At 33.6% G+C, this 21,260-nt stretch overlaps 1 protein-coding gene across 8 annotated transcripts in view; it reads right to left on the minus strand.

The window, feature by feature from the left end:
* Positions 1-1,950: 1,950 nt before the first annotated feature.
* Ppm1b (protein phosphatase, Mg2+/Mn2+ dependent 1B) overlaps positions 1,951-21,260 on the minus strand; it is an 85,179-nt gene continuing 65,869 nt past the window's right edge. For 5 of the 8 annotated variants that reach the window (XM_046424993.1, XM_058573494.1, XM_046424983.1 and 2 more), the window contains one exon: positions 16,072-17,098. In XM_046424993.1, coding sequence (XP_046280949.1) covers positions 16,799-17,098 — 300 coding nt within the window. In that variant the 3' untranslated portion in view covers positions 16,072-16,798. Of the gene's footprint in view, positions 2,243-3,221; positions 3,270-13,826; positions 15,266-16,071; positions 17,099-21,260 lie in introns of those variants that run through there. The other 3 variants (XM_046425011.1, XM_046425018.1, XM_046425026.1) reach the window with 3 other exon arrangements.

A 21,260-nucleotide genomic window follows, 5' to 3' on the forward strand; every position in this document is an offset into this window, starting at 1 on the left:
TATTTTTTTTTGGCACCAGGAATTGTGTCACTCAGTGGCACTCAACCACTGAGCCACATCTCCAGCCCTATTTTTTGTATTTAATTTAGAGACAGAGTCTCACTGAGTTGCTTAGTGCCTCGCCGTTGCTGAGGCTGGCTTTGAACTCACAATCCTCCTGCCTCAGCCTCCCAAACTGCTGGGATTACAGGCATGTGCCACCACACCCAGCAGGATTATTATTATTTTTTAAAATTAAAAAAATATATAGTTTACATTGGCCCATTTTTTCTGATATTAAAGCAACTGGCATTGATGTATATGTTTCTGATGGTGGAAGACATTTTACTAGCATGGCATAGCATGCTGTTATACTATCATATGAACATTATGTCTTTTTTTTTTTTTTTTTTTGGTACTAGGGATAGAACTCAGGGGCGGGGCCCTCGACCACTGAGCCATATCTCCAATCCTGTTTTGTATTTTGTTTAGAGACAGGTTCTCACTGAGTTGCTTAGGGCCTCGCTTTTGCTGAGGCTGGCTTTGAACTTGGGATCCTACTGCCTCAGCTTCCAAGCCACTGGGATTACAGGTGTGTACCACCACGCCCAGCTGAACATTGTCTTAACTGTAAGATTCATGTATGGCCAATCCTGAAGAAACCACAAGCCCTAAAAATAAACACACAAGTGTGTATGTATACATTTGTGTAGACATATGTATGTATACATTTATATATGTGTGTATGCATGCATGCTACAATAACTAAACACATAAATTATTAGAAAGGAATTTATTTTCAAAGATAATTTTATAAGGGTTGAGGATATAACTTAGTGATAAACTGCTTGTCTGGCATGTACAGGCTCTGGGATTCACTTCCCAGTACAGGAAAAAAAAAAGTTATGGCTTCAAAGGTACTTTTACACAGCCAACCTTCTAGAATTTAGGTGATTTATATCACCTATTCAATCTATTTATATGATTGAAGTTTATCCCTAACTATTCTGAAACAAGTGGAAAGTACCTAATTCTAACGAACTCCAATTTGTTCTTTACTTGTAGAAGTCTTAGTACACTACAAGCTTGCTTGAGTTAATGGTGAAATCCCAATAAGTCTACTCAACGTTCATTCTCAGATTAAATAGATAAAACTAAAAGAGTTTGATATTCCACATAATATAAAATAGAATTATCCAGGGACCCAAAATGGAGAGGAATTTTTTTTTTATGATTTTCGCTAAAAGAGATTATTTATTATCCTTCAAAATGTTTGCTACGTCATTTCCTGAAAGACTTATTTCAATTTTATTCGGAAAGGCAAGCATTAACCTTGGCATACCTTTGTGCTTAAGAATCAAATATTTTGTTTCCTTTTTCCTACCACATATTCTTGCACCTTTCAATTTCACTGTGGGAATATCATCTCTCAGAAAGAAAATGTACTTAGTTACTCTACGGATAGTCACTTACCACTCCCTGATTATAAAAGCACGTTGACTAACAAATGGAATCATAATAAGTGGTACAAGAGGAGAGGTTGCCTAGGCAATGTACTGTGTCCCAAAGTACTATTTTTTTTTTGCCACTTGGAAGGGTATCTATTAGAAAATACTTGAGACAAAGCATGGCCTGAACAAGTGATTAACTATTTTCTATGTTCCTCAATGTAGGTCTTGGAAATCACCTAAATTAAGCCAAAAAGGGCTTCATTATAGGGGGCTGTTAGGTTCATGTTCCTGTAGAACAGGCAGGTTATAACCATACTTCCTTTCACATGAAGTATAAACACTAACTAATTTCAGAAGATATGTAGGAATGGTAAAAAACAGTCATGAGATGCTCTTAGACATAAATTCAGAAATCCAGAAACTGCTGATCTAAGTGGTACTTTTAGGATAACTGAAACAATAATGAAAGATTAAAGCTGGCTTTTACTCACGAAGAATCCTGAAATAAAACCACAAGTACTACCAAGAAGCCACAGGTGTTTATTGTATGAACAGGGAAAACATGAATTTGAAGGGCATGGTGATAGCTCTTTGCCTCCAATAAATAGTTAAAAGATTAATAGTTTAATACAAGTATAAATATTATAACTATGTGCTGTTGAGCTCATTTTTCTTTCAGGTTTACAAAAACAAACAAAAAAGAACTTTTTTTTCCTTGAACTTCTGGGCTCTTGGTAGGTTGGCCAGTCACTCACTGCCTTGTCACCAGAGTTCTCAGCAGGTTTACCAATTGACATGCCCAAGACTGCCATCTGGTGGAAATGATAGAAATTGAAATGATTTTTTTTTTTTTTAAATTTTTCAAAAATAAAGCCAGTTGCCTACTAAAAGATACAAACAATACTGAGGGGTGAGGAGGTAGCTTGTTATAGCATTAAGATATATAAAACAGGTCTACTGTCATGTATAAATAATTAAAACATTTAAAAAGAAGAAATATAAAACAAGGTATCGAATTTTTTTGACACTGGAGATTGAACCTAAGGGCACTCTACCAATGAGCCACATCTCCAGCCCTTTTTATTCTTTATTTTAAGATAAGGTCTCACTAAGTTGCTGAGGATGGCCTCAAACTTGAGATCCTCTTGCCTCAGCCTCCCAAATCACTGGGATTACAGGCATGCACCATCAGGTCCAGCTAGGAATCAATTTAAGAAAGATGTGGACCACATGAAAAAAAAAAAAAAAAAAAAACCTGAAAAACTATACTGGGGGCATTATAAACACTTGTATAAATAGAAAGATGTAGCATGTTCCTGGAATGGAACTCATCTCTGCTTAAGATATCAATGGTCTTCAAATTCATATATACAACAATATAATCAACATATTAATAGGAGTTTTATTTGGCAGGCAAATATTGGCCACATTACTCAAAAGCTCAACTGGCGTAGATATATTCATATTTTTATAAAATTAGGTATAATAAAGGGTACTCTTCATATAAGATAATAAAAATGTCTAGTAAAATTATGATAATTAAAATGGTATGTTATTCATGCAGAATACGAAGCAATAAAATGCCCGTAAAAATAGAAGCATATATAAGAATTAAGATCATTTCCAAAGAATGAGAAAAGATTGACTTATGCAATAGTTAGTGTAAGGCAATGATGAAAAAGTTATGGAAAAAAATATCAGATTTTTGATCTATAAGTACCAGTATTAAATATTTATGAACAAACATTTATTTAAAAGGCCAAAGTCATAAAAGAAAAAATAATTACTTACTCACAATGTGAAAAAAATGTCAGTGTATACATCTGAAGGTTGATGAAACTGTCAAAGAAAATGATAAAATTCTAAAACTTTTGGATGTTAAAATGACACTTCTCAAAACTCATCAAATTTAACACCTAAGTTCTTTCCAGTTTTCTGGATATAAATTTTATTACTACTACTACTACTTTTTTTTTTTTTAAATAAAGCAAAACAAATGCCACCATATTTGATTTAAAGAGCATATGGAGGGCTGGGGATGTGGCTCAAGCGGTAGCACGCTTGCCTGGCATGCTTGTGGCCCGGGTTCGATCCTCAGCACCACATACAAAGATGTTGTGTCCGCCGAAAACTAAAAAATAAATATTAAAAAATTCTCTCTAAAAAAAAAAAAAAAAGTGCATATGGAGAGCAAAAGGGAAGGTTTCTGACCAAGCACACATATCCAGTACCCTCTAGGTCTGAGCATCTTAGCCCTCTTCCATCACAATGAGTTAAAAGACCTTATTCTGCCTGTAAGAAATGCTAACACAAACACAAAAAGGTTAGGGTAAGAAAATGCACAGAAACAACACAATGTTAAGATTTAGGGGGGGAACTATGATGTTGAGCTTGTGGTTTGGTTTTTCAGGAATTCAGTCTTTCCATATTGATAGGTGCCCTTTGTTCTTGGTCTCATCCCTCAAAACCTTTCATTAAAACAATACCCACAAACTCATAAATAATATTACAATATTGAAAGGCAAGTAGTAAGCTGAAGAAAATAATTTGTTGTATTTAACAGAATGGTTAATTTTCTAAACATTAGGAGCTCTCACAAATCAACAAAATAAGTATCAATTGAAAATATGCATCATAAAAATGCTGTCAATTAAACTACAAAAATACATTATCAAAACTTATGATTATTTTATAGTTATTACAACAGGTTTTTAAGGCTTAGATCTTTTTTAAATCTTAGTAATGCTATATCTGTTATATGTTAAATCAGTGTGGTCATTTTGAAGACATTTAAAATCACATTTAAACTTAACATAGTCCCAACAGAGTACAGAATTATGAACCAAAATGTGAATAGGTATGACCAAGTTAATGCAACTATGCCATGATAGCTACCTAGCCCATGACAGTGGAAAGATGCCACTGATCTTAGGATGGTTCACAATTTCAAAGATATTAAAATGTCTTGTTAAAAAAATAGTAATTGGGGAATTTAGATTTTTACATAAATGACAACTTTTTATAACCCATTTCTCTGTCTTATGTTTTCAAAGTATTAAAACATATCCACTGCCTCCAGAAGCAAAGCTATAGCAAATTCCTGCTGCCAGGGTTCAGGGTGCATTAACCTGACCCTTCCTCCATTTCACCAAGCTGCCCAGAAAAAAACTGTTCTATGTTAAAGGATGCTAGTAGGCTAAGGGGCAGGAACACCTGCCTTACATCAGAAAGAGTCTAGAGACAGTCACTTCAAAAGCTCAGGAATTCACACTTTCCAGCTGGGACTAGATTCAAACATTTTTGCCTTGGAGAAAAAATGTCACTTTTTGTTTTTTTTTGGAGGGGTGGGTACTGGGGATTGAACCCAGGGGCACTCTACAACTGAACTATGTTCCCAGCCCTTTTTTAAATTTTGAGTCCAGGTCTCAATAAATTGCTGAGGCTGGCCTCCAGCTTGTAAACCTGGGCTTATATGGTGTGCAGTGCTGCATCCAGCCAAAAGAAGTATTTTAATGCAACGTTTTAAAATATCATGATAAATATCATGATAAATATCATAAATATCAAAATATCATGATAAATATCCAAATTTTAAGTAGAGTCATAACTCTGAATTTTACTTTTGCCTTAGGCTTCCTCATAGCTTGGCAAGGGGAAGAAGCATAGTCATGGTAGATTAGAACGAGTAAGCAATGTGGTACCACACTACAATTTAAAATTTAAATATACAAGGGAGCGGAGGAATTTTCAATATCAGATACCAAAATGGATGCAAGCTGTTAAGAATCAAAGTACAGATTATTACATTTGTATTAAAAGGAACTAGATTTAAATAAGATGAAGACACTGGGGGTGGGGTGGTGGCTCAGTGCTAGAGCACTCACCTAGCATGTGAGGCCCTGGATCGATCCTCAGCACATGAAAATAAATAAATAAAATAAAGGTATTGTGTCCAAATACTACCTGCCAGAAATCAGCATTTACAAGGATGAAGTAATGAATATGACATGATAGCTGCACAAGTTAGACAAAAAGATAACAGAACAGAAGCTAGGATTAAGTGGATCATGTATTGGTCATTTGATGGGGTAAGTTTGGCATTGGCACAGCTAGCTAGCTGTGTGACAAAAAAAATTAAAGATTCCTTACTTCATATTTTATATGGCAGTATAAAAACATAATATGTATGTTTGGGGGATGGGAAGACTTTGGAACTACTGAAGGATGCGTCTATTTGACAGACTGGGAACGGTTACTATCTGCTGCTAAGGTTTTTCTCTATAGATGCAGTGTCTTTGCACTTCCTGATTGTGGCAGCCTAGATTGATTAGAAGAATAGTGGAGAGAATTTTTGCAATTCAGAAATAATCTTGTAAACAGCAAAGAGCCTATTTTACTCCAAAGAACCTAAACTTTGATTTTATAAGAAAAACATTAAAAATATTCCCTACCTCTCTTATCTGACTACACTTTTGAAAAGGTAAACCCAAACCAAACAAAAGCTACTGCAAGAAACATGAGAATGACTTTTTTCTTTTTGTAATGGGGATTTAACCCAGGGGCGCTTACCTACTGAGCAGCATCCCCAGTCCTTTTTTTTTTTAATTATTATTTTTTATTTTGAGACAGGATCTCACTGAGCCGCTTAGGACCTTGCTGAGTTAATGAGTGGCTGGCCTTGAACTTTTGATCCTTCTGCCTCAGCCTCCTGAGTCGCTGGGATTATAGGAGTGTGTGGATATGCCCAGCAAGAAAGATTTCTTAAGAAAAATAGCAAAAATCATAAAGGAAAGACTAACAAAAACCAAAACATTCCATTCACAAGTAAAAGTAAAAACAAATAGAAACAAACTCCAAAGAAACAAGGGCAAATGATATGAGGATTCAATTCAGAGAAAACTCAAAAGGCCAATAAACATAGAAAAAGATTCTCACAAATAATCTGAAATGCAAGTTGTATGAGATACTATTGCATACTCATCTGACTGGCAAATTCAAAGTCTGACAATATCAAGTATTACTGAGGATGGGGCTGAATGGAGGAATAGGAATCTAGTATTTTCTGGTAGACATGTAAATCTATATTTTCAATATAATGTTTTTGTAATAATAATGTGAAGACATGTACACCCAATAGCCTACCAGTTCTACTTCTAAAAAATATCACTCTACAGAAATACTAGTACATGTTCCCCAGCATGCAAACATATTGGCCCCATAGAATAAAGATGAATCACTTACAATAGCAAATGTTAAACAGAAATATTTAAAATAAACTTTATATCAATTTATAAGCCAGACATTTATTCATAGGCAAAATTTTATGAAAACGAAATCCAGAGTCCTCTAAAGCATGTTACTGTGGAATCCCACCAAAGTAAATTATACTTCATGCCTTCGAGTTAGGAATGAAGAAACAAAAATCTCTCTTCATAATGAGCACAGAAGTAAAAATAAGTGAACAATTTAGGAAAGAGAATCAGACACACGTATTAGGATGACTCTTGAATTGTACTATTCTTCCTCATCTAAAATGCATACTCAAGTATTTCCATGATAGGCGAATATTCTATGGAGACAATTAATACCCATGTTGTACAGATTTAATTTCTAAAGAAATTCCTGTCTCCAATATTACCAACAAGGGTTTTTCAAAAGTCAGGAGGAAAAAAAAAAAGTAATCCCAAAGCTTTGATTCTGCCTGTTTAAAGGTAAGGCTCTTTGGTATCCCACCAGAGTTGCAGATACTCAAGACAAAATCACCTCCTAGAATCCCTTACTCCTGAACTAGAAGAGCATATCTACCAGTTACACCTGATCATGAAACGTGGTCCTGGTTAGCAGTCGTGATTGCCAAGTAGAATAAAGTTGAGAAGATATCACAGCCTGGAAAGCCAGCCAGAAGTGGTAATGTTGCCTGAAAAATTAGTTTACTCTCCATTAGTAAGGACATTTTTCACTTCTGTATCACAATGTAAATATATGTGAACCACCAAAACAAAGGTTAAAGCATTGGGTCGGGGTTGTAGCTCAGTGGTTGAGTGCTTGCACAGCATGCTCACAACCCTAGGTTTAATGCATAACCAAACAAAAACAGCTGTTTAGCATTTTTGTTTTGTTTTTAGGGTTCACAGTGTTAGTCCCAGAGTTGAACAGAAAAAGAGGAAGTAAAGGATCTTAGGTAAATATTATAACAACACAGACATATTGGGCAATAAACGTCTATGTGTAACAGAAATCATGAGTAAACTTGGTTTTAAAAAAAACTTACATCTCCATGGCACCTTTCCTCAACCCTGATGAATTTCATTCAGAAAACTGAAATACCTAACCATCATCCCCTTTGATTCCAGGCCCCTAAAAAATTAGCATTAAGGTCTGATCTTGCCAGGCATGGTGGTGCATTCCTGTAAACCCAGTGGCTTAAGGCTGAGTCAGGAGGATCCAGAGTTCAAAGCCAGCTTTAGCAACAGTGAGGTGCTTATTAGCAACTCGGGAGACCCTGTCTCTAAATATAAAATAGAGCTGGAGATGTAGCTCAGTGGTGTACCTGAGTTCAATCCTCAGTACCCCCCACCGCCCCAAATTCTGGTCTTTCTTCACTGTCATTAAAAAAAATTAAAATTAAAAAGTCCTAACTTTTACTGGCCTCCCACTGTGACATCTCAGTCATGGTAAATGAATCTAGATTCAATATAGAATGAGACCTTTCCAAACAAATAACACAAATCCTGAGACCAATACATGGTTCTTGTTCAAAGATTAAAAATAATCTGAATGTCATATGAAAATTAAACTATTGTTTCATCTTAAATCATGAATTTCCCAAATTTAAATAGATCATAGAATTTTTCTGAAAATTTTCATCTTTCATACAACATGAAACATTCTACCTTGTTTATCTTGCTTTCAGAATTCCAGTGTTATGATGACCATCCAGCCACCTGTGGTAAATTTTTTTTATCAGACCTACATGTCTTAAGACTCATTTACTAATTACATTATTATTAGGCATAATCAAAGGCACCATGAAGTTATCCAAAAACTATGGCAACAACTGTGAAACTCTAGGAGTCCAAAAGAACCTTTCAAGGAGTTCCATGAAATCAAATACTGCAAGGTTTTTTTCCACATTGACATTTGCATTAATTATGCAAAAGAAACAATGGGTAAAATTACAGGCACCTTAATGCAAATCAAGATAGTACCATCAAGTATGATAAGTACTTATGATTGTATTTTCACTGCCACACACTGTATAAGGAGAGGGGGGTAAACCCCATTTTCAGTTAATACCTCTTTTTCTTTCTGGTGGTGCTGGGAATTGAACCCAGGGCCTCACCCATGCTGGACAACTGCTCTAACACAGATCTACACACCCAGCCACAATAATACCAGTAGAAACTTAATTTTATTAAACCTCTATCCTTAGACACACCTCTTTTTAATACTCTATTAATGGTTAGTTTAGTCCTGGTTCTAAAACATATCCAAGTGGGATGGTTGACTCCTGTGCTGTTCTTTGAGCTGTGCACTGAACTAGCCACTTGTAATGGAACACCACTGTTAACTTGAAAGAATGACAGACTACGGTTATTCAGGACACATTTCCTCTAAAATAAATGAAACAAGTTGTCACTTAGGGAAACAACTGAAAACATCTGTTGCCTATGATAAAATTTCACCTTTCAATTCAAAAGAAAATTAAAATTTTCTTTTGAATTGAAAAATACTTTTCCATCATCTTGAGCTTTGACAGCTTCCCAATACTACAGATTTTTTTATACGAGACCAGATGATATTAAGAAATTTTAATCAATGTATAATAATGTCAACATTCTACAAATTTCTTAAAGTTATACGATTTGGAAACTGGAAATCAATGACAAAATAAAAAACAAAAATTACTCCAACACCTGGAGACTAAACAATATGCTACAGAAGAAATCAAGGAGGAGATTAAAAAATTTTTAGAGGTAAATGAGAACATAGAAACAACATATTGAAATCTCTGGGACATTATGAAAGCAGTATAAAGAGGAAAGTTTATTGCATGGAGTTCATTCCTTAAAAGAAGAAAAAGGCAACAAATAAATGACCTCACATTACATCTCAAAGCCCTAGAAAAAGAACAACAAATAAACAGCAAAAGAAGTATAAGGCAAGAAATAATTAAAATTAGAGCTGAAATCAATAAAATCAAAACAAAAGAAACAACAGAAAAAATTGACAAAATAAAAAGTTAGTTCTTTGAAAAAATAAATAAAATTGACAGACCTTTAGCTATGCTAATGAAGAGGAGAGAAAATTCAAATCACCAGCATTCATGATGAAAAAAAGTAATATCACAGACACTACAGAAATACAGAGAATTTAGAAATTATTTTGAAAACTTTTACTCCAATAAAATAGAAGACATTGAAGGCTTCAACAAATGTCTTAAGTCATATGATTTGCCCAGATTGTACCAGGAAGATATACACAATTTACACAGACCAATATCAAGTGATGAAATAGAAGACGCCATCAGAAGCCTACCAATCAAGAAAAGCCCAGGACCTGATGGATACACAGCCGAGTTCTACAAGACCTTTAAAGAAGAACTAATACCAATACTCTTCAATTTATTTCAGGAAATAGAAAAAAGAGGCAGCACTTCCAAACTCATTCTATGAGGCCAATATTACCCTGATTCCAAAACCAGGCAAAGACACATCAAAAAAGGAAACTTTAGACCAACATCTCTAGTGAACATAGATGCAAAAATTCTCAATTTTTTTGATTCTCTGGCAAATCAAATACAAAACATATCAAAAAAATAATGCACCACAACCAAGTGAGATTCATCCCAGGGATGCAAGGTTGGTTCAACATACGGAAATCAATAAATGTAATTCATCACATCAATAGACTCAAAGATAAGAATCATATGATCATCAATAGATGCAGAAAAAGCATTTTACAAAATACAGTACCCCTTCATGTTCAAAACACTAGAAAAACTAAGGATAACAGGAACATATCTCAACATCATAAAGGCTATCAATGCTAAGCACCAGGCCAACATCATTCTAAATGGAGAAAAATTGAAGGCATTCCCTCTAAAAACTGGACAGGGATGCCCTCTTTCACCACTTCTATTTAACATAATTCTTAAAATACTGGCCAGAGCTATTAGATAGACTAAAGAAATTAAAGAGATACGTATAGAAAAAGAAGGACTTAAATTAGCATTATTTGCTGACGATATGATTCTATACCTAGAATACCCAAAAAGCGCCACCAGAAAACTTCTGGAACTAGTAAATGAATTCAGCAAAGTAGCAGGATATAAAATCAACATCCATAAATCAGAGGCATTTCTGTATATCAGTGACAAATACTCTGAGAGGGAAATGAGGAAAACTACCCCATTTACAATAGCCTCAAAAAAATAAAATACTTGGGAATTAAGTTAACGAGAGAGGTGAAAGATCTATACAATGAAGACTACAGAACCCTAAAGAAAGAAATCAAAGAAGACCTTAGAATATTGAAAGATCTACCTTGTTCTTGGATAGGCAGAATTAATATTATCAAAATGGCCTTACTACCAAAAGCATTATACAGATTTAATGCAATTCTGATGAAAATCCCAATGACATTCCTCATAGAAATAGAAAAAACAATCATGAAATTCATCTGGAAAAATAAGAGATCCAGAATAGTTAAAGCAATCCTTAGCAGGAAGAGTGAAGCAGGTGGCATCACTATACCAGAACTTAAACTATACTACAGAGCAACAGTAACAAAAACAGCATGGTATTGGCGCCAAAACAGACTGGTAGATCAATGGTACAGAGTAGAGGACACAGACACTAACCCACAAAATTACAATTATCTTATATTAGACAAAGGTGCCAAAAACATGCACTAGAGAAAATATAGCCTCTTCAACAAATGGTGCTGGGAAAACTGGAAATCCATATGCAACAAAATGAAATTAAACCCCTCTCACCATGCACAAAACTCAACTCAAAGTGGATCAAGGACCTAGGAATTAAACGGGAGACTCTGTGTCTAATAGAAGAAAAAGTAAGTCCTAATCTTCATCATGTGGGATTAGACCCCAACTTCCTTAATAAAACCCCTATAGCACAAGAATTAAAATCAAGAATCAATAAATGGGATGGATTCAAACTAAAAAGTTTCTTCTCAGCAAAATAAACAATTCGTGAGGTGAATAGAGAGTCTATATCTTGGGAGCAAATCTTTACCCCTCACACATCAGAGCACTAATCTCTAGGATATATAAAGAACTCAAAAAGTTAAGCACCAAAAAAACAAATAACCCAATCAATAAATGGGCCAAGGACCTGAACAGATACTTCTCAGAAGAGGATATACAATCAGCAAATATATGAAAAATGTTCATCATCTCTAGCAATTAGAGAAATGCAAATCAAAACTACTCTAAAATATCATCTCACTCCAATCAGAATGGCAGCTATTATGAAGACAAACATTAATAAGTGCTGGTGAGGGTGTGCGGGAAAGGGCACACTCATACATTGCTGGTGAGACTGCAAATTGGTGCAGCCCATATGGAAAGCAGTATGGAGATTCCTTAGAAAATTGGGAATAGAACCATCATTTGACCCAGCTATCCCTCTCCTCGGTCTCTATTCAAGGAATTAAAAATAGCATGCTACAGGGACACAGCCACATCAATGTTTATAGCAGCACAATTCACAATAGCTAAACTGTAGAACCAACCTAGATGCCCTTCAGTAGATGAACGGATTAAAAAAAATGTGGCATATATACACAATGGAATATTACTCAGCAATAAAAGAGAATAAAATCATAGCATTTGCAGGTAAATGGAAGGCGTTGGAGAAGATAATGCTAAGTGAAGTTAGACAATCCCCAAAAAATAAAATGCCGAATGTTTTCTCTGATATAAGGAGGCTGATTCATAGTGGGGTAGGAAGGGGGAGCATGGGAGGAATAGATGAACTCTAGATAAGGCAGAGGAGTGGGAGGGGCAGGGGACTAGCAAGGCTGGTAGAATGTGATGGTCATCATTATCCAAAGTACATGTATGAAGACATGAATTGGTGTGAACATACTTTGCATACAACCAGGGATATGAAAAATTGTGTTGTATATGAATTGTAATATGAATTCAATGTTGTAATATGAATTGTACTGCTTTCCACTGTCATTTATTTTTAAAAAATCAATTTAAAATGTCAATATTCAGAAGAACTGCATAATTCAGTAAGCCAGCATTTTCCAAATGACCAACTCAAGGTATTATAAAACTATGCACAGTTATCCAATCCAAATGCAAGATAGACCCAATGGATTTTAATGTAACAGGGGACAAAAAGACCTTTGATTTAGCTTTCAGATTTCACTAATTTTGAATAGACTACCAATTGTCAATTTTTGATAGCCACAATTACCTGCAGTTACTAAAACACTCTTTTCCAACACCCTGTGAGGCCAGATTTCTTCAAATAGTTCAACAAATGTGCCACACTGCTACAGACTGAATGTAAAAGCAAGTATGAGAATCCAGCCTACCATAAAAGGTTTAGAAAAATGAAAACCGGTGGCACATTGTACCCTAAATTTTTTAGACTTGTTAGACTATTTTTTCATAAAACAATGTTATCTATGCTAATATGTAGTGTTGTTATTATATTGGATTTCTAATATAGTAAATATCAACAGATAAAATCCAAAAAGCAAAACTTCTTGGGGACATCCAATTTTTACGAGGATAAATGGGTCCTGAGTCTAATGTTTGAGAAGAGACAGACAAGAGAATTTAGTTTCATGAACACTAAACATGGGTTTTTCTTTTGCTAAGTCATAAGTTACTGGTATGTAAAGGGCCAATGGCCTCCTCACCAAGTACTATAAAAATGATTTTGGAGTGAAGAAAGGATGTTGTCCTATATAGTTTAATTCCCCTGTGGAGTTAGAATTCATCTACATGGTTTTGTATGGAAATTTTCACAATATGCTAACTAAATAACATTCAAAACTGCCCTTTTTATTTTTGAAAATCACACCAAATAGTAATATATCACACATTTTTTTTTTAAAATCAATTCTTTATTTAGGTAACAAGTTGGTTATGTTCACTGCATTGTATGAAACGTCACAATATCATACTGGAAAGGTACTATCAGTACAGGGTTGGATCAGAGTAGACTGAACAATAAACCATTTTGCATTCTTCATTCCCTATCTTTTAACAACCCCCCAAACCCAGTAAAGGGACAAAGAGCTTTTAACACCATCATGTAAAGCACTTTAACTTACAAGGCTAATATCTAAAGAATAAATAAAATATATTGTGGCAGTAATTCCTTTTAGACCAAAAATCAGGTGCACAATAACTCAAGTGATCAGGAAAGCTGTCTGTATTCAAATGTGTGTGGCTCTCCAAAAACAGCTTCAGGAAAATGTTACAGAAAATACCATGAATTCCATTTCACACAGGACCAGATGATGACTCATTTTAACTACACACAAGGGCAATTACAACCTGCTGAAACACAATTTAAACATATAGAAAAATGTTTACAAAGCATCCACAACATGTAAACCATGTACACATGGATACATTCATTACTTCTCCTACCCCAGTAACTTCTTTTAGATAAATACTTTACTCTTCATGTTCAGCATTAATTAGATTTAATACATGCAAAACTCAAAGAATTCAAGGTTATTGTAAAAATAGAATTAAACTAATCTTCAAGTACCTTGTGATAGCCACTCTGTACCGTGCCCAATGTTATAAAATGAAAGGTTACTGAACCCATGAAAATATCTCTGTAATATTTCCTTAGATCTAAAATAGATAATTTTAAATGTATTTATAGTAATTTCAATGTGATATTCTGAGCTTTTAAAATAACATAAACAGTTAAAAATTATACCAAATTACACAAAACTTGAATCTTAAAAGCTGAAAAAATTAAAACTATAGAAACCCACATGTAAAACAAAAATCACAATTTACATTATAAAGGCAAATCTCATCATTTAAAAGAATTTGCAGCAGTGAGATGTCAAAGCAAATTATAAATAGCCATAAATTAATCCATTTGGTTTCAAAAGATTTTCTAGTAAAGAGCTGAAGTAGGTAGTAGGATACATGCATAAAATTTGTAAGGGTTTATAATATTATTGCCAAATATACTTTATCTTGAAGCAAGGCAACATTAGAATTTGGACATTATTGGAGAATCCAGTTTGGTAATACAGGTAAAATTGGAAAAAATTAAATAACAATTAATAATAAATACATATCCTATAGTAAATTACTCAAATAAAATTCCAAGCCATAGAACTCCAAAAAGGCTTTCCAACTTGGTTAACTAAAAAAGGAACATCTCATACAATTCTTTACTCTTACATGCTTGTATGTTGTGTGTTTTGTTTAAAATAAAACATAATGTATCTTCTGAGTACAGCTAACTATATTCTCATGCACCTCAGGCACATTTGTTTGCTGTGGTAAAATAATTCCATTGGTTTCTAGGGCCAAAAGTTCAATACAGATGTGACCAGTATGCCCGAGGCTGGCAAAAAATACTGTAGTACAGGCAATGCTACGAGTGGCAAATATCAGAAAACACAAATAAGAACAAATGATGGGAAATGCTTATGATTTTCTGCTCATATCACAAAACGTTGGGAATCCACAAGAATATTTTCCCCTTGTATTGAAGAAAATTGTGATTAAAATGTTTTTTTCCCCCAATTTTCAGAATCAAAAGCATTTTAGAAGGTTTATAAGGCTACCATGAGTCTTCTAGATCTCCAGCACCCTACAGGAAGAGAAAAGGAAGAATATTATTATTTACCTATACCAACTTCCAGGTTGGGTTGAATTTCAAAAGAAAACAAAATTAGATGAACAAATTACCTTCCTTTCTTTGTCTGAAAAGGTACTTATACAGAAAGATGTGTGTATTGTATAATGTGTACATACACATGTATCTATCTATTATAGATAGATAACTGGTTGGGTTTTTTTCTCCCCTCTCCACCAAATGCCTTCCTCTTTCTCAAAACACTTAAAATATTCTGGCATTGGAAAAATAGATCAAAACATCAGCTACAACATCTGAAGATTCCAAAGTTTCAAATTATACTACCTTTAGTAACTTTAAAGACATGATATAAAATATGAACAGGAAGAAGAAAAGTTAATGTTCTATAGTCAAAATTTCCCCATGTAACTAATAGCTATCTGTAATTTAAAAACCTGTTTTAACAAAAACAAAACACATATTTTTAAAACAGCCCACAATTCTTGCATTTATTAATATCTGATGCATACTTGGTAATAAAACTGACCATGTTCCTAATGTGACAATGTTTTCACATGTCTACATGTGTTCATGTTGTCATAGTTGAATATTTTGTACCCAAAAAGGGAATAATAAAATTGACTTATTTTGAGTAAGACTTATATATCTCATATTACAAATTTTTCTTTCTGATATGAAAAAACTAAGTCAAAAGTGTATTAAATTTAATATAAATACAAATGGATTTCTAATGAATAGTTTTCCAATATCCCAAACATGGTTGTTAAAAAAAATAATTAAAAAAATAAGTACAACATGCATAGATTATTCCACATCACATGCTTTATTTGGGCTTAAACACTTATAATTTTATTCTAAACACTTGGTTGACATACATTTTGATGTGTGTAGTTAGGCTATACAGAATATACAAACCAAAGCCGTTTGAATAATACATAGGTTTTTTCAAAACTTATGCTTCATAAAGAATACAGAGAAAGAAAAAATAACCACACATCCAGTATCTCACAACTTCTAAAAATAAAAACTACAGAGATATTAAATATAAACAAATCAAACAACACACAAATCATCAACCTTGAAAGAAAAATTACAGGCCAGCATCAGCCACTCTTTGAAGAACTAAAATTATTAAAGAAAACACAAATTACAAAGCTAACTGTGAGTGTACTAATATATAAAATAAGCAGTATAATTCTACATTAACAAGTTTTTCCATAACATACAGTAATCTCTCTAATCAGTCATTTCTAATCCTTTCAGGTATGAATTTTACTACTGGCTTTAATTAATGGTAGCCTACAGACAAGGTGACATATAATTTCATTGAATTCGAAATAACTATAAAAGTTCATTTTAAACTATTTCATCAAAGATGTATGCAAAGGCCTTTTTAAAAAACAAGGCTATTTGAATATAATAAACTAGTTTTCCAAGAATCAAATAACAAAATGGTTATATAAATGCACACATTATACTTCCTAAGTAAAAACCAAATCAAAGATCACAAAAATATTACCAAAAATGTCATATTTTTCCACCACTCATCTTTGTCCCTGCATCTTCATTACAGCTGTCTAATTCACCACTTTCTGATTCAGTATGGCTTTCCTGCATTGTCACTGGGTTTCCAGCATCACTGTTCGAAGAAGTAGCTGCAGCAGCTGGTTCAGCAGGGCTTTCTTCTCCCTCTACTTTAGCTAGCCTGTAACTAGTCAGCATCTCCTCCAGAAGTTGTCGGTAGTTTCCCCTATGATTAATTCTCATTTGCCTGAGAGCTTCCACCAATTTTCCCTGTGATCCACTTTCCTCTGCTTCATCGGAGGCCTTTTTTTAAGATTTAAGACCCCAGTGTCAGTAGACAAACTAGGATATCACATGTATTTCATAACATATTACACAAAATACTAATTTTTCTACCATGAGCAATATATTCTATGCATGAAAACAATTAAATAAATATCAATTCTTACCTGGGAAAATTAATAAAAACTTGTAAAAGCCCAAGTTATTTTTAGCAAATGACCATTAACTACCTTGTCTTATTTCAACTGCTATCTGAAATTTACTCTGCTTTTAGAATTCAACAGCAACACAAGCATTTCCTAAAAGCGACTTATTTGGGGAAAAAAAAATCATTGCTATATGATTTCATACAAAAGGAAATTAGTCTATAAAGCGAGGAGAAGGAGAGGAAAGCAGGACATGTTAGTTTCTTCATTTCTGCTAAATGATAGGTAGAAGAGAAGATACAAACTGCAAAACTACATAAATTTAAGTTGGAGTTTTGGAGAATTTTAAAGCTTTCTTGGAGAAAATTTTTATTTATTTTTGCCTTTTAATGCAGTATTTGAATAAAAAACATCTCTGGATAAAAGCACATAAATTATTTTAAATATTATAAGACATGGTTATAAATTACTTAATCTTTTCATATTTTGTTAAATTTTGGAAAGTCTACAGGTTTCTACAAAAATATATGCTTAATTTTGTTAGCAGAACAAACTTTATTCATCTAAGCTGATCATAATTAAGTTGATAAACTAAAATAAAGACAACTTTACATTATGTGCTTCCTGAGGTAAGGTATTATGAAATACAGAATCACATCCCACATTCTTGCCCAAAATGTTTAATATGGATCTAATAAAGTAATTTCCCCTTTATAGGAAATCAGGAAACAGAAGATCAGGTTAAAGGATACCATGGGAAAACAATCATACAAATCTAGAAAGTAGGCCATTCTATACAAAACTGGCTCACATTTTTTAAAGTCAGTGTAAGGACAAAAAGGGCAGGTGGGAGAGAAGGGGGTCTGGATTAAAATCTTGTTCAATGTGCTATACTGATGACCTAACCTGCTAGACCATGTTTCAAAATAAAGTCATTTTAAGAACAACTGGGGAAAATTACCTGACTTGTAAAATTTATTATTGAGTTTCCTAGATATAATTATGGCTATGTAGAAAAATGCCCTATTCTTAAAATCTGTATTCTGAAATGTTTACAAGTAAAATATTATGCTCTCTAGAATTTGCCTTCAGAGGGTTTAGCCAAAAAAAAAAAGATAAAAAATAATGTACATACCTGTACCTATGCAAAGAGATAAAGCAACTATGGCAAAATATGAGCAATTATTGAATTTTGGTAGAAGGCTTAGAGATGGGTCAATTTTTTAATATATTTGGAAGTTTTCATCATAAAATGTTGAGAAACTAAAAACAAACTCTTAACCATCCTTAGAAACTATTATTCTATGATTCTGCAAAAAGAGCAGTAATAAAAACACATAATAAATTGTAATGTTTAATAGAAAAAGGGGAGCATTTAATTTTTTAAAAATGTCTTATGGCAAAAAGTGAAAGACGATTCTGTATATAGCCTGTGTGTTTTGAGTATGTAGATGTATTTATTCATTTTAGGATATGTAAAATGCCTAGAAAAAAAAGAAATACACCCATGTAATGATAATGACTATGGCTAATGAGTTATAGATCCTTTATTTTCTTTCAATTTTCAAAATTTCTACAAGTATATTACCTGTCAAATTAACTTTAATTTTTGCAAAATTTATTATGTGCAGTGAACACAATGTGTGTTTATTGAAGCTTTTCTTATTTTTCTTTCCCTTACCTTTCCCCGTACAGTAAAATAATATGTTTCACTAAATAAAGTTTCTTATTTGAATTTATTCAGCAATGAAATAAGTGCATTCTAAACTGGGCGCAGTGGTGCAATGCCTATAATCCCCACAACTCAGGAAGCTGAGGCAGGAGGACTGCAAGTTCCAGGCCATTCTCAACAACTTTGGGAGACCCTGTCTCAAAATAAAAAATAAAATGGACTGGGATGTAGCTCACTGGTAAAGTGCCCCTAGACTCAATCCCCAGTTTAAAAAAAAAAAAAAAAGTACATTCTAACTAGAAACCAAGTCAGTCTTAATCAGGTCTTCCAAAAAAAGAAATGTTCTGCTTTATGGTATACTACAATGACTATAACATAGGGTCCAATTTGCCCTCCACCTTGATCAACAAACAGCTCCTTTTAGCTTTTTTAAAAAAATGTTGGACCTCAAAACAAAATCTGCTTCAAATGAGCAGTTAACTTACATGAAGAAATCAGTGTCAAGTTGGTTTCACATTAGAATCAATGTGTGAGTTTTTAAAAAAAACTATATAGATTCCAAAGTTCCAGTTCAAAATACATAGGTTAAGCAGATACGGGTTGTTTTTCAAAGCCTGAAAGAGTAAATATGATATGTAGCCATGGTTGATAATCACAGATATGGACTAAATCTACTTGGAGTTATAATTATTGATAAGGCCGGATTCAAAGATTGTCATATTTGAGTTCACTTTGGTGGGCTCAACAAATAAAGCACTTCTCTCATTCTCCAAGTGACACCTTCAACCATAAAACAATCATCTCTGTTTCTGTAAATTGCTATCATTAGTGGTAGTTAGGGAAGAAGAGAAGTTTCTTTTTAAAAATGGGCTGGGGGTGTAACTCTTGCCTAGCATGTGAGGCCCTGGGGTCAATCCCCAGTACTGCCAAAAAAAAAAAAAAAAAAGGGAAAAAAACTATTACATAACACTCTCATGGGCTTTCACTAATATCAGAAGGGGAACCTATTATCTAGGTTCTTGCACGTTCTTTACCTGAATTCATAAAGCTACACATCTATTTTTATACATTATAGCAATGAACTCTACACCTTGCAACTAACTGTTCACAAGTCTTCCTAACTAGATTATGAATTCTCCTGGATAATTTCTTATTTCTTTCTATATCCTCCCATCACCTATGGAAGGAAAATTAATGTTTGTGCTATGAACTTTATATTAATCCTTGCAGGTACTCTATAAATCAAGAACTGCAACCATCATTTTTTAAGTGAAGAAAGATTCAGAGAAATTCAACAGTTAATAAGTGGCAGAGCTCAGATTTGTGTGCCAGTTTAACTAACATTAATATGCACCTTAATGTTCCATTGAATACATAATGGTGAGTGCAGTTTTTGCATAGAACTGCCCCATATAACTAGATACTTAATAAATACTCGTGATAATTATTGTAGAACTACATTGGTTTATTACATATTGAAATCTTGCAGTAGCTTCTTGATTCAGTAAAGATTAATAAAATTACAGAAAACTATGCTATTTTTAAATAATCTGTATTAAATGGGATGTTTTAGATTATTCTGTAAAACAAACATAAAGCAGTAAGTAATATGACAATTTAGTCCTTTTTCCTCCAGCTTTTAAGAGTCCATCAGCAGGGTTAACAGAGTTAAAGAACCAACCTAATTATGAATATATGGCCTTACCAAATAAAGCATAAGAATATGGTTAACAGCCAGTCGCGGTGGCGTATGCCTGTAATCCCAGCGATTTAGGAGGCTGAGGCAGGAGGATGGCGATTTCAAAGCCAGCCTCAGCAATGGTGAGATATTCACCAACTCAGCGAGACCCTGTCTCTAAATAAAAAAGGGGATGGGGATGTGGCCCAGTGGTCGAGTGCCCCTAAATTCAATCCCCAGTACAAGAAGTAAATGGGAGGAGGGAAATCCAAGCCCTAGTAAAATTTAAAATTTACTTAGTATTTATTTGCAGCAATGCATATTTTTTAAACAGTTGCCATAAGCAAAATTCTTCTAATGATCAGGTAAAAGAGTAAAAATTGTTTTTGTAAAGTCCAATGCCCTGCTTGTTAGCTAAAAAACAAAATTTTATAACTAAAAATTCTTAACTATGTAAGTAAAACAGAAAAGATTCCATATAAAATTTAATTATGTGAGAACAGAATATAGAGATCCTTTGGGATTAAAAGAAGCCCAATCTGTCCTGTTTATTCTGTCTTTCTCAAAAATCTAAATTCCTTTAAAAAAGTTTTTGGATTAGCATCAATAAAAATGTATTCAAATAAAAAATAACTGATAAGGAACTGGCTTAAATGCTTAAGTTTCAACAACTTTATAAAATATTCC

Source organism: Marmota monax, unplaced genomic scaffold (genome assembly GCF_021218885.2).
Source record: "Marmota monax isolate L192 unplaced genomic scaffold, Marmota_monax_Labrador192_F-V1.1 WCK01_AAM20220418_F8-fsc00015, whole genome shotgun sequence".
NCBI lineage: Eukaryota > Metazoa > Chordata > Mammalia > Rodentia > Sciuridae > Marmota > Marmota monax.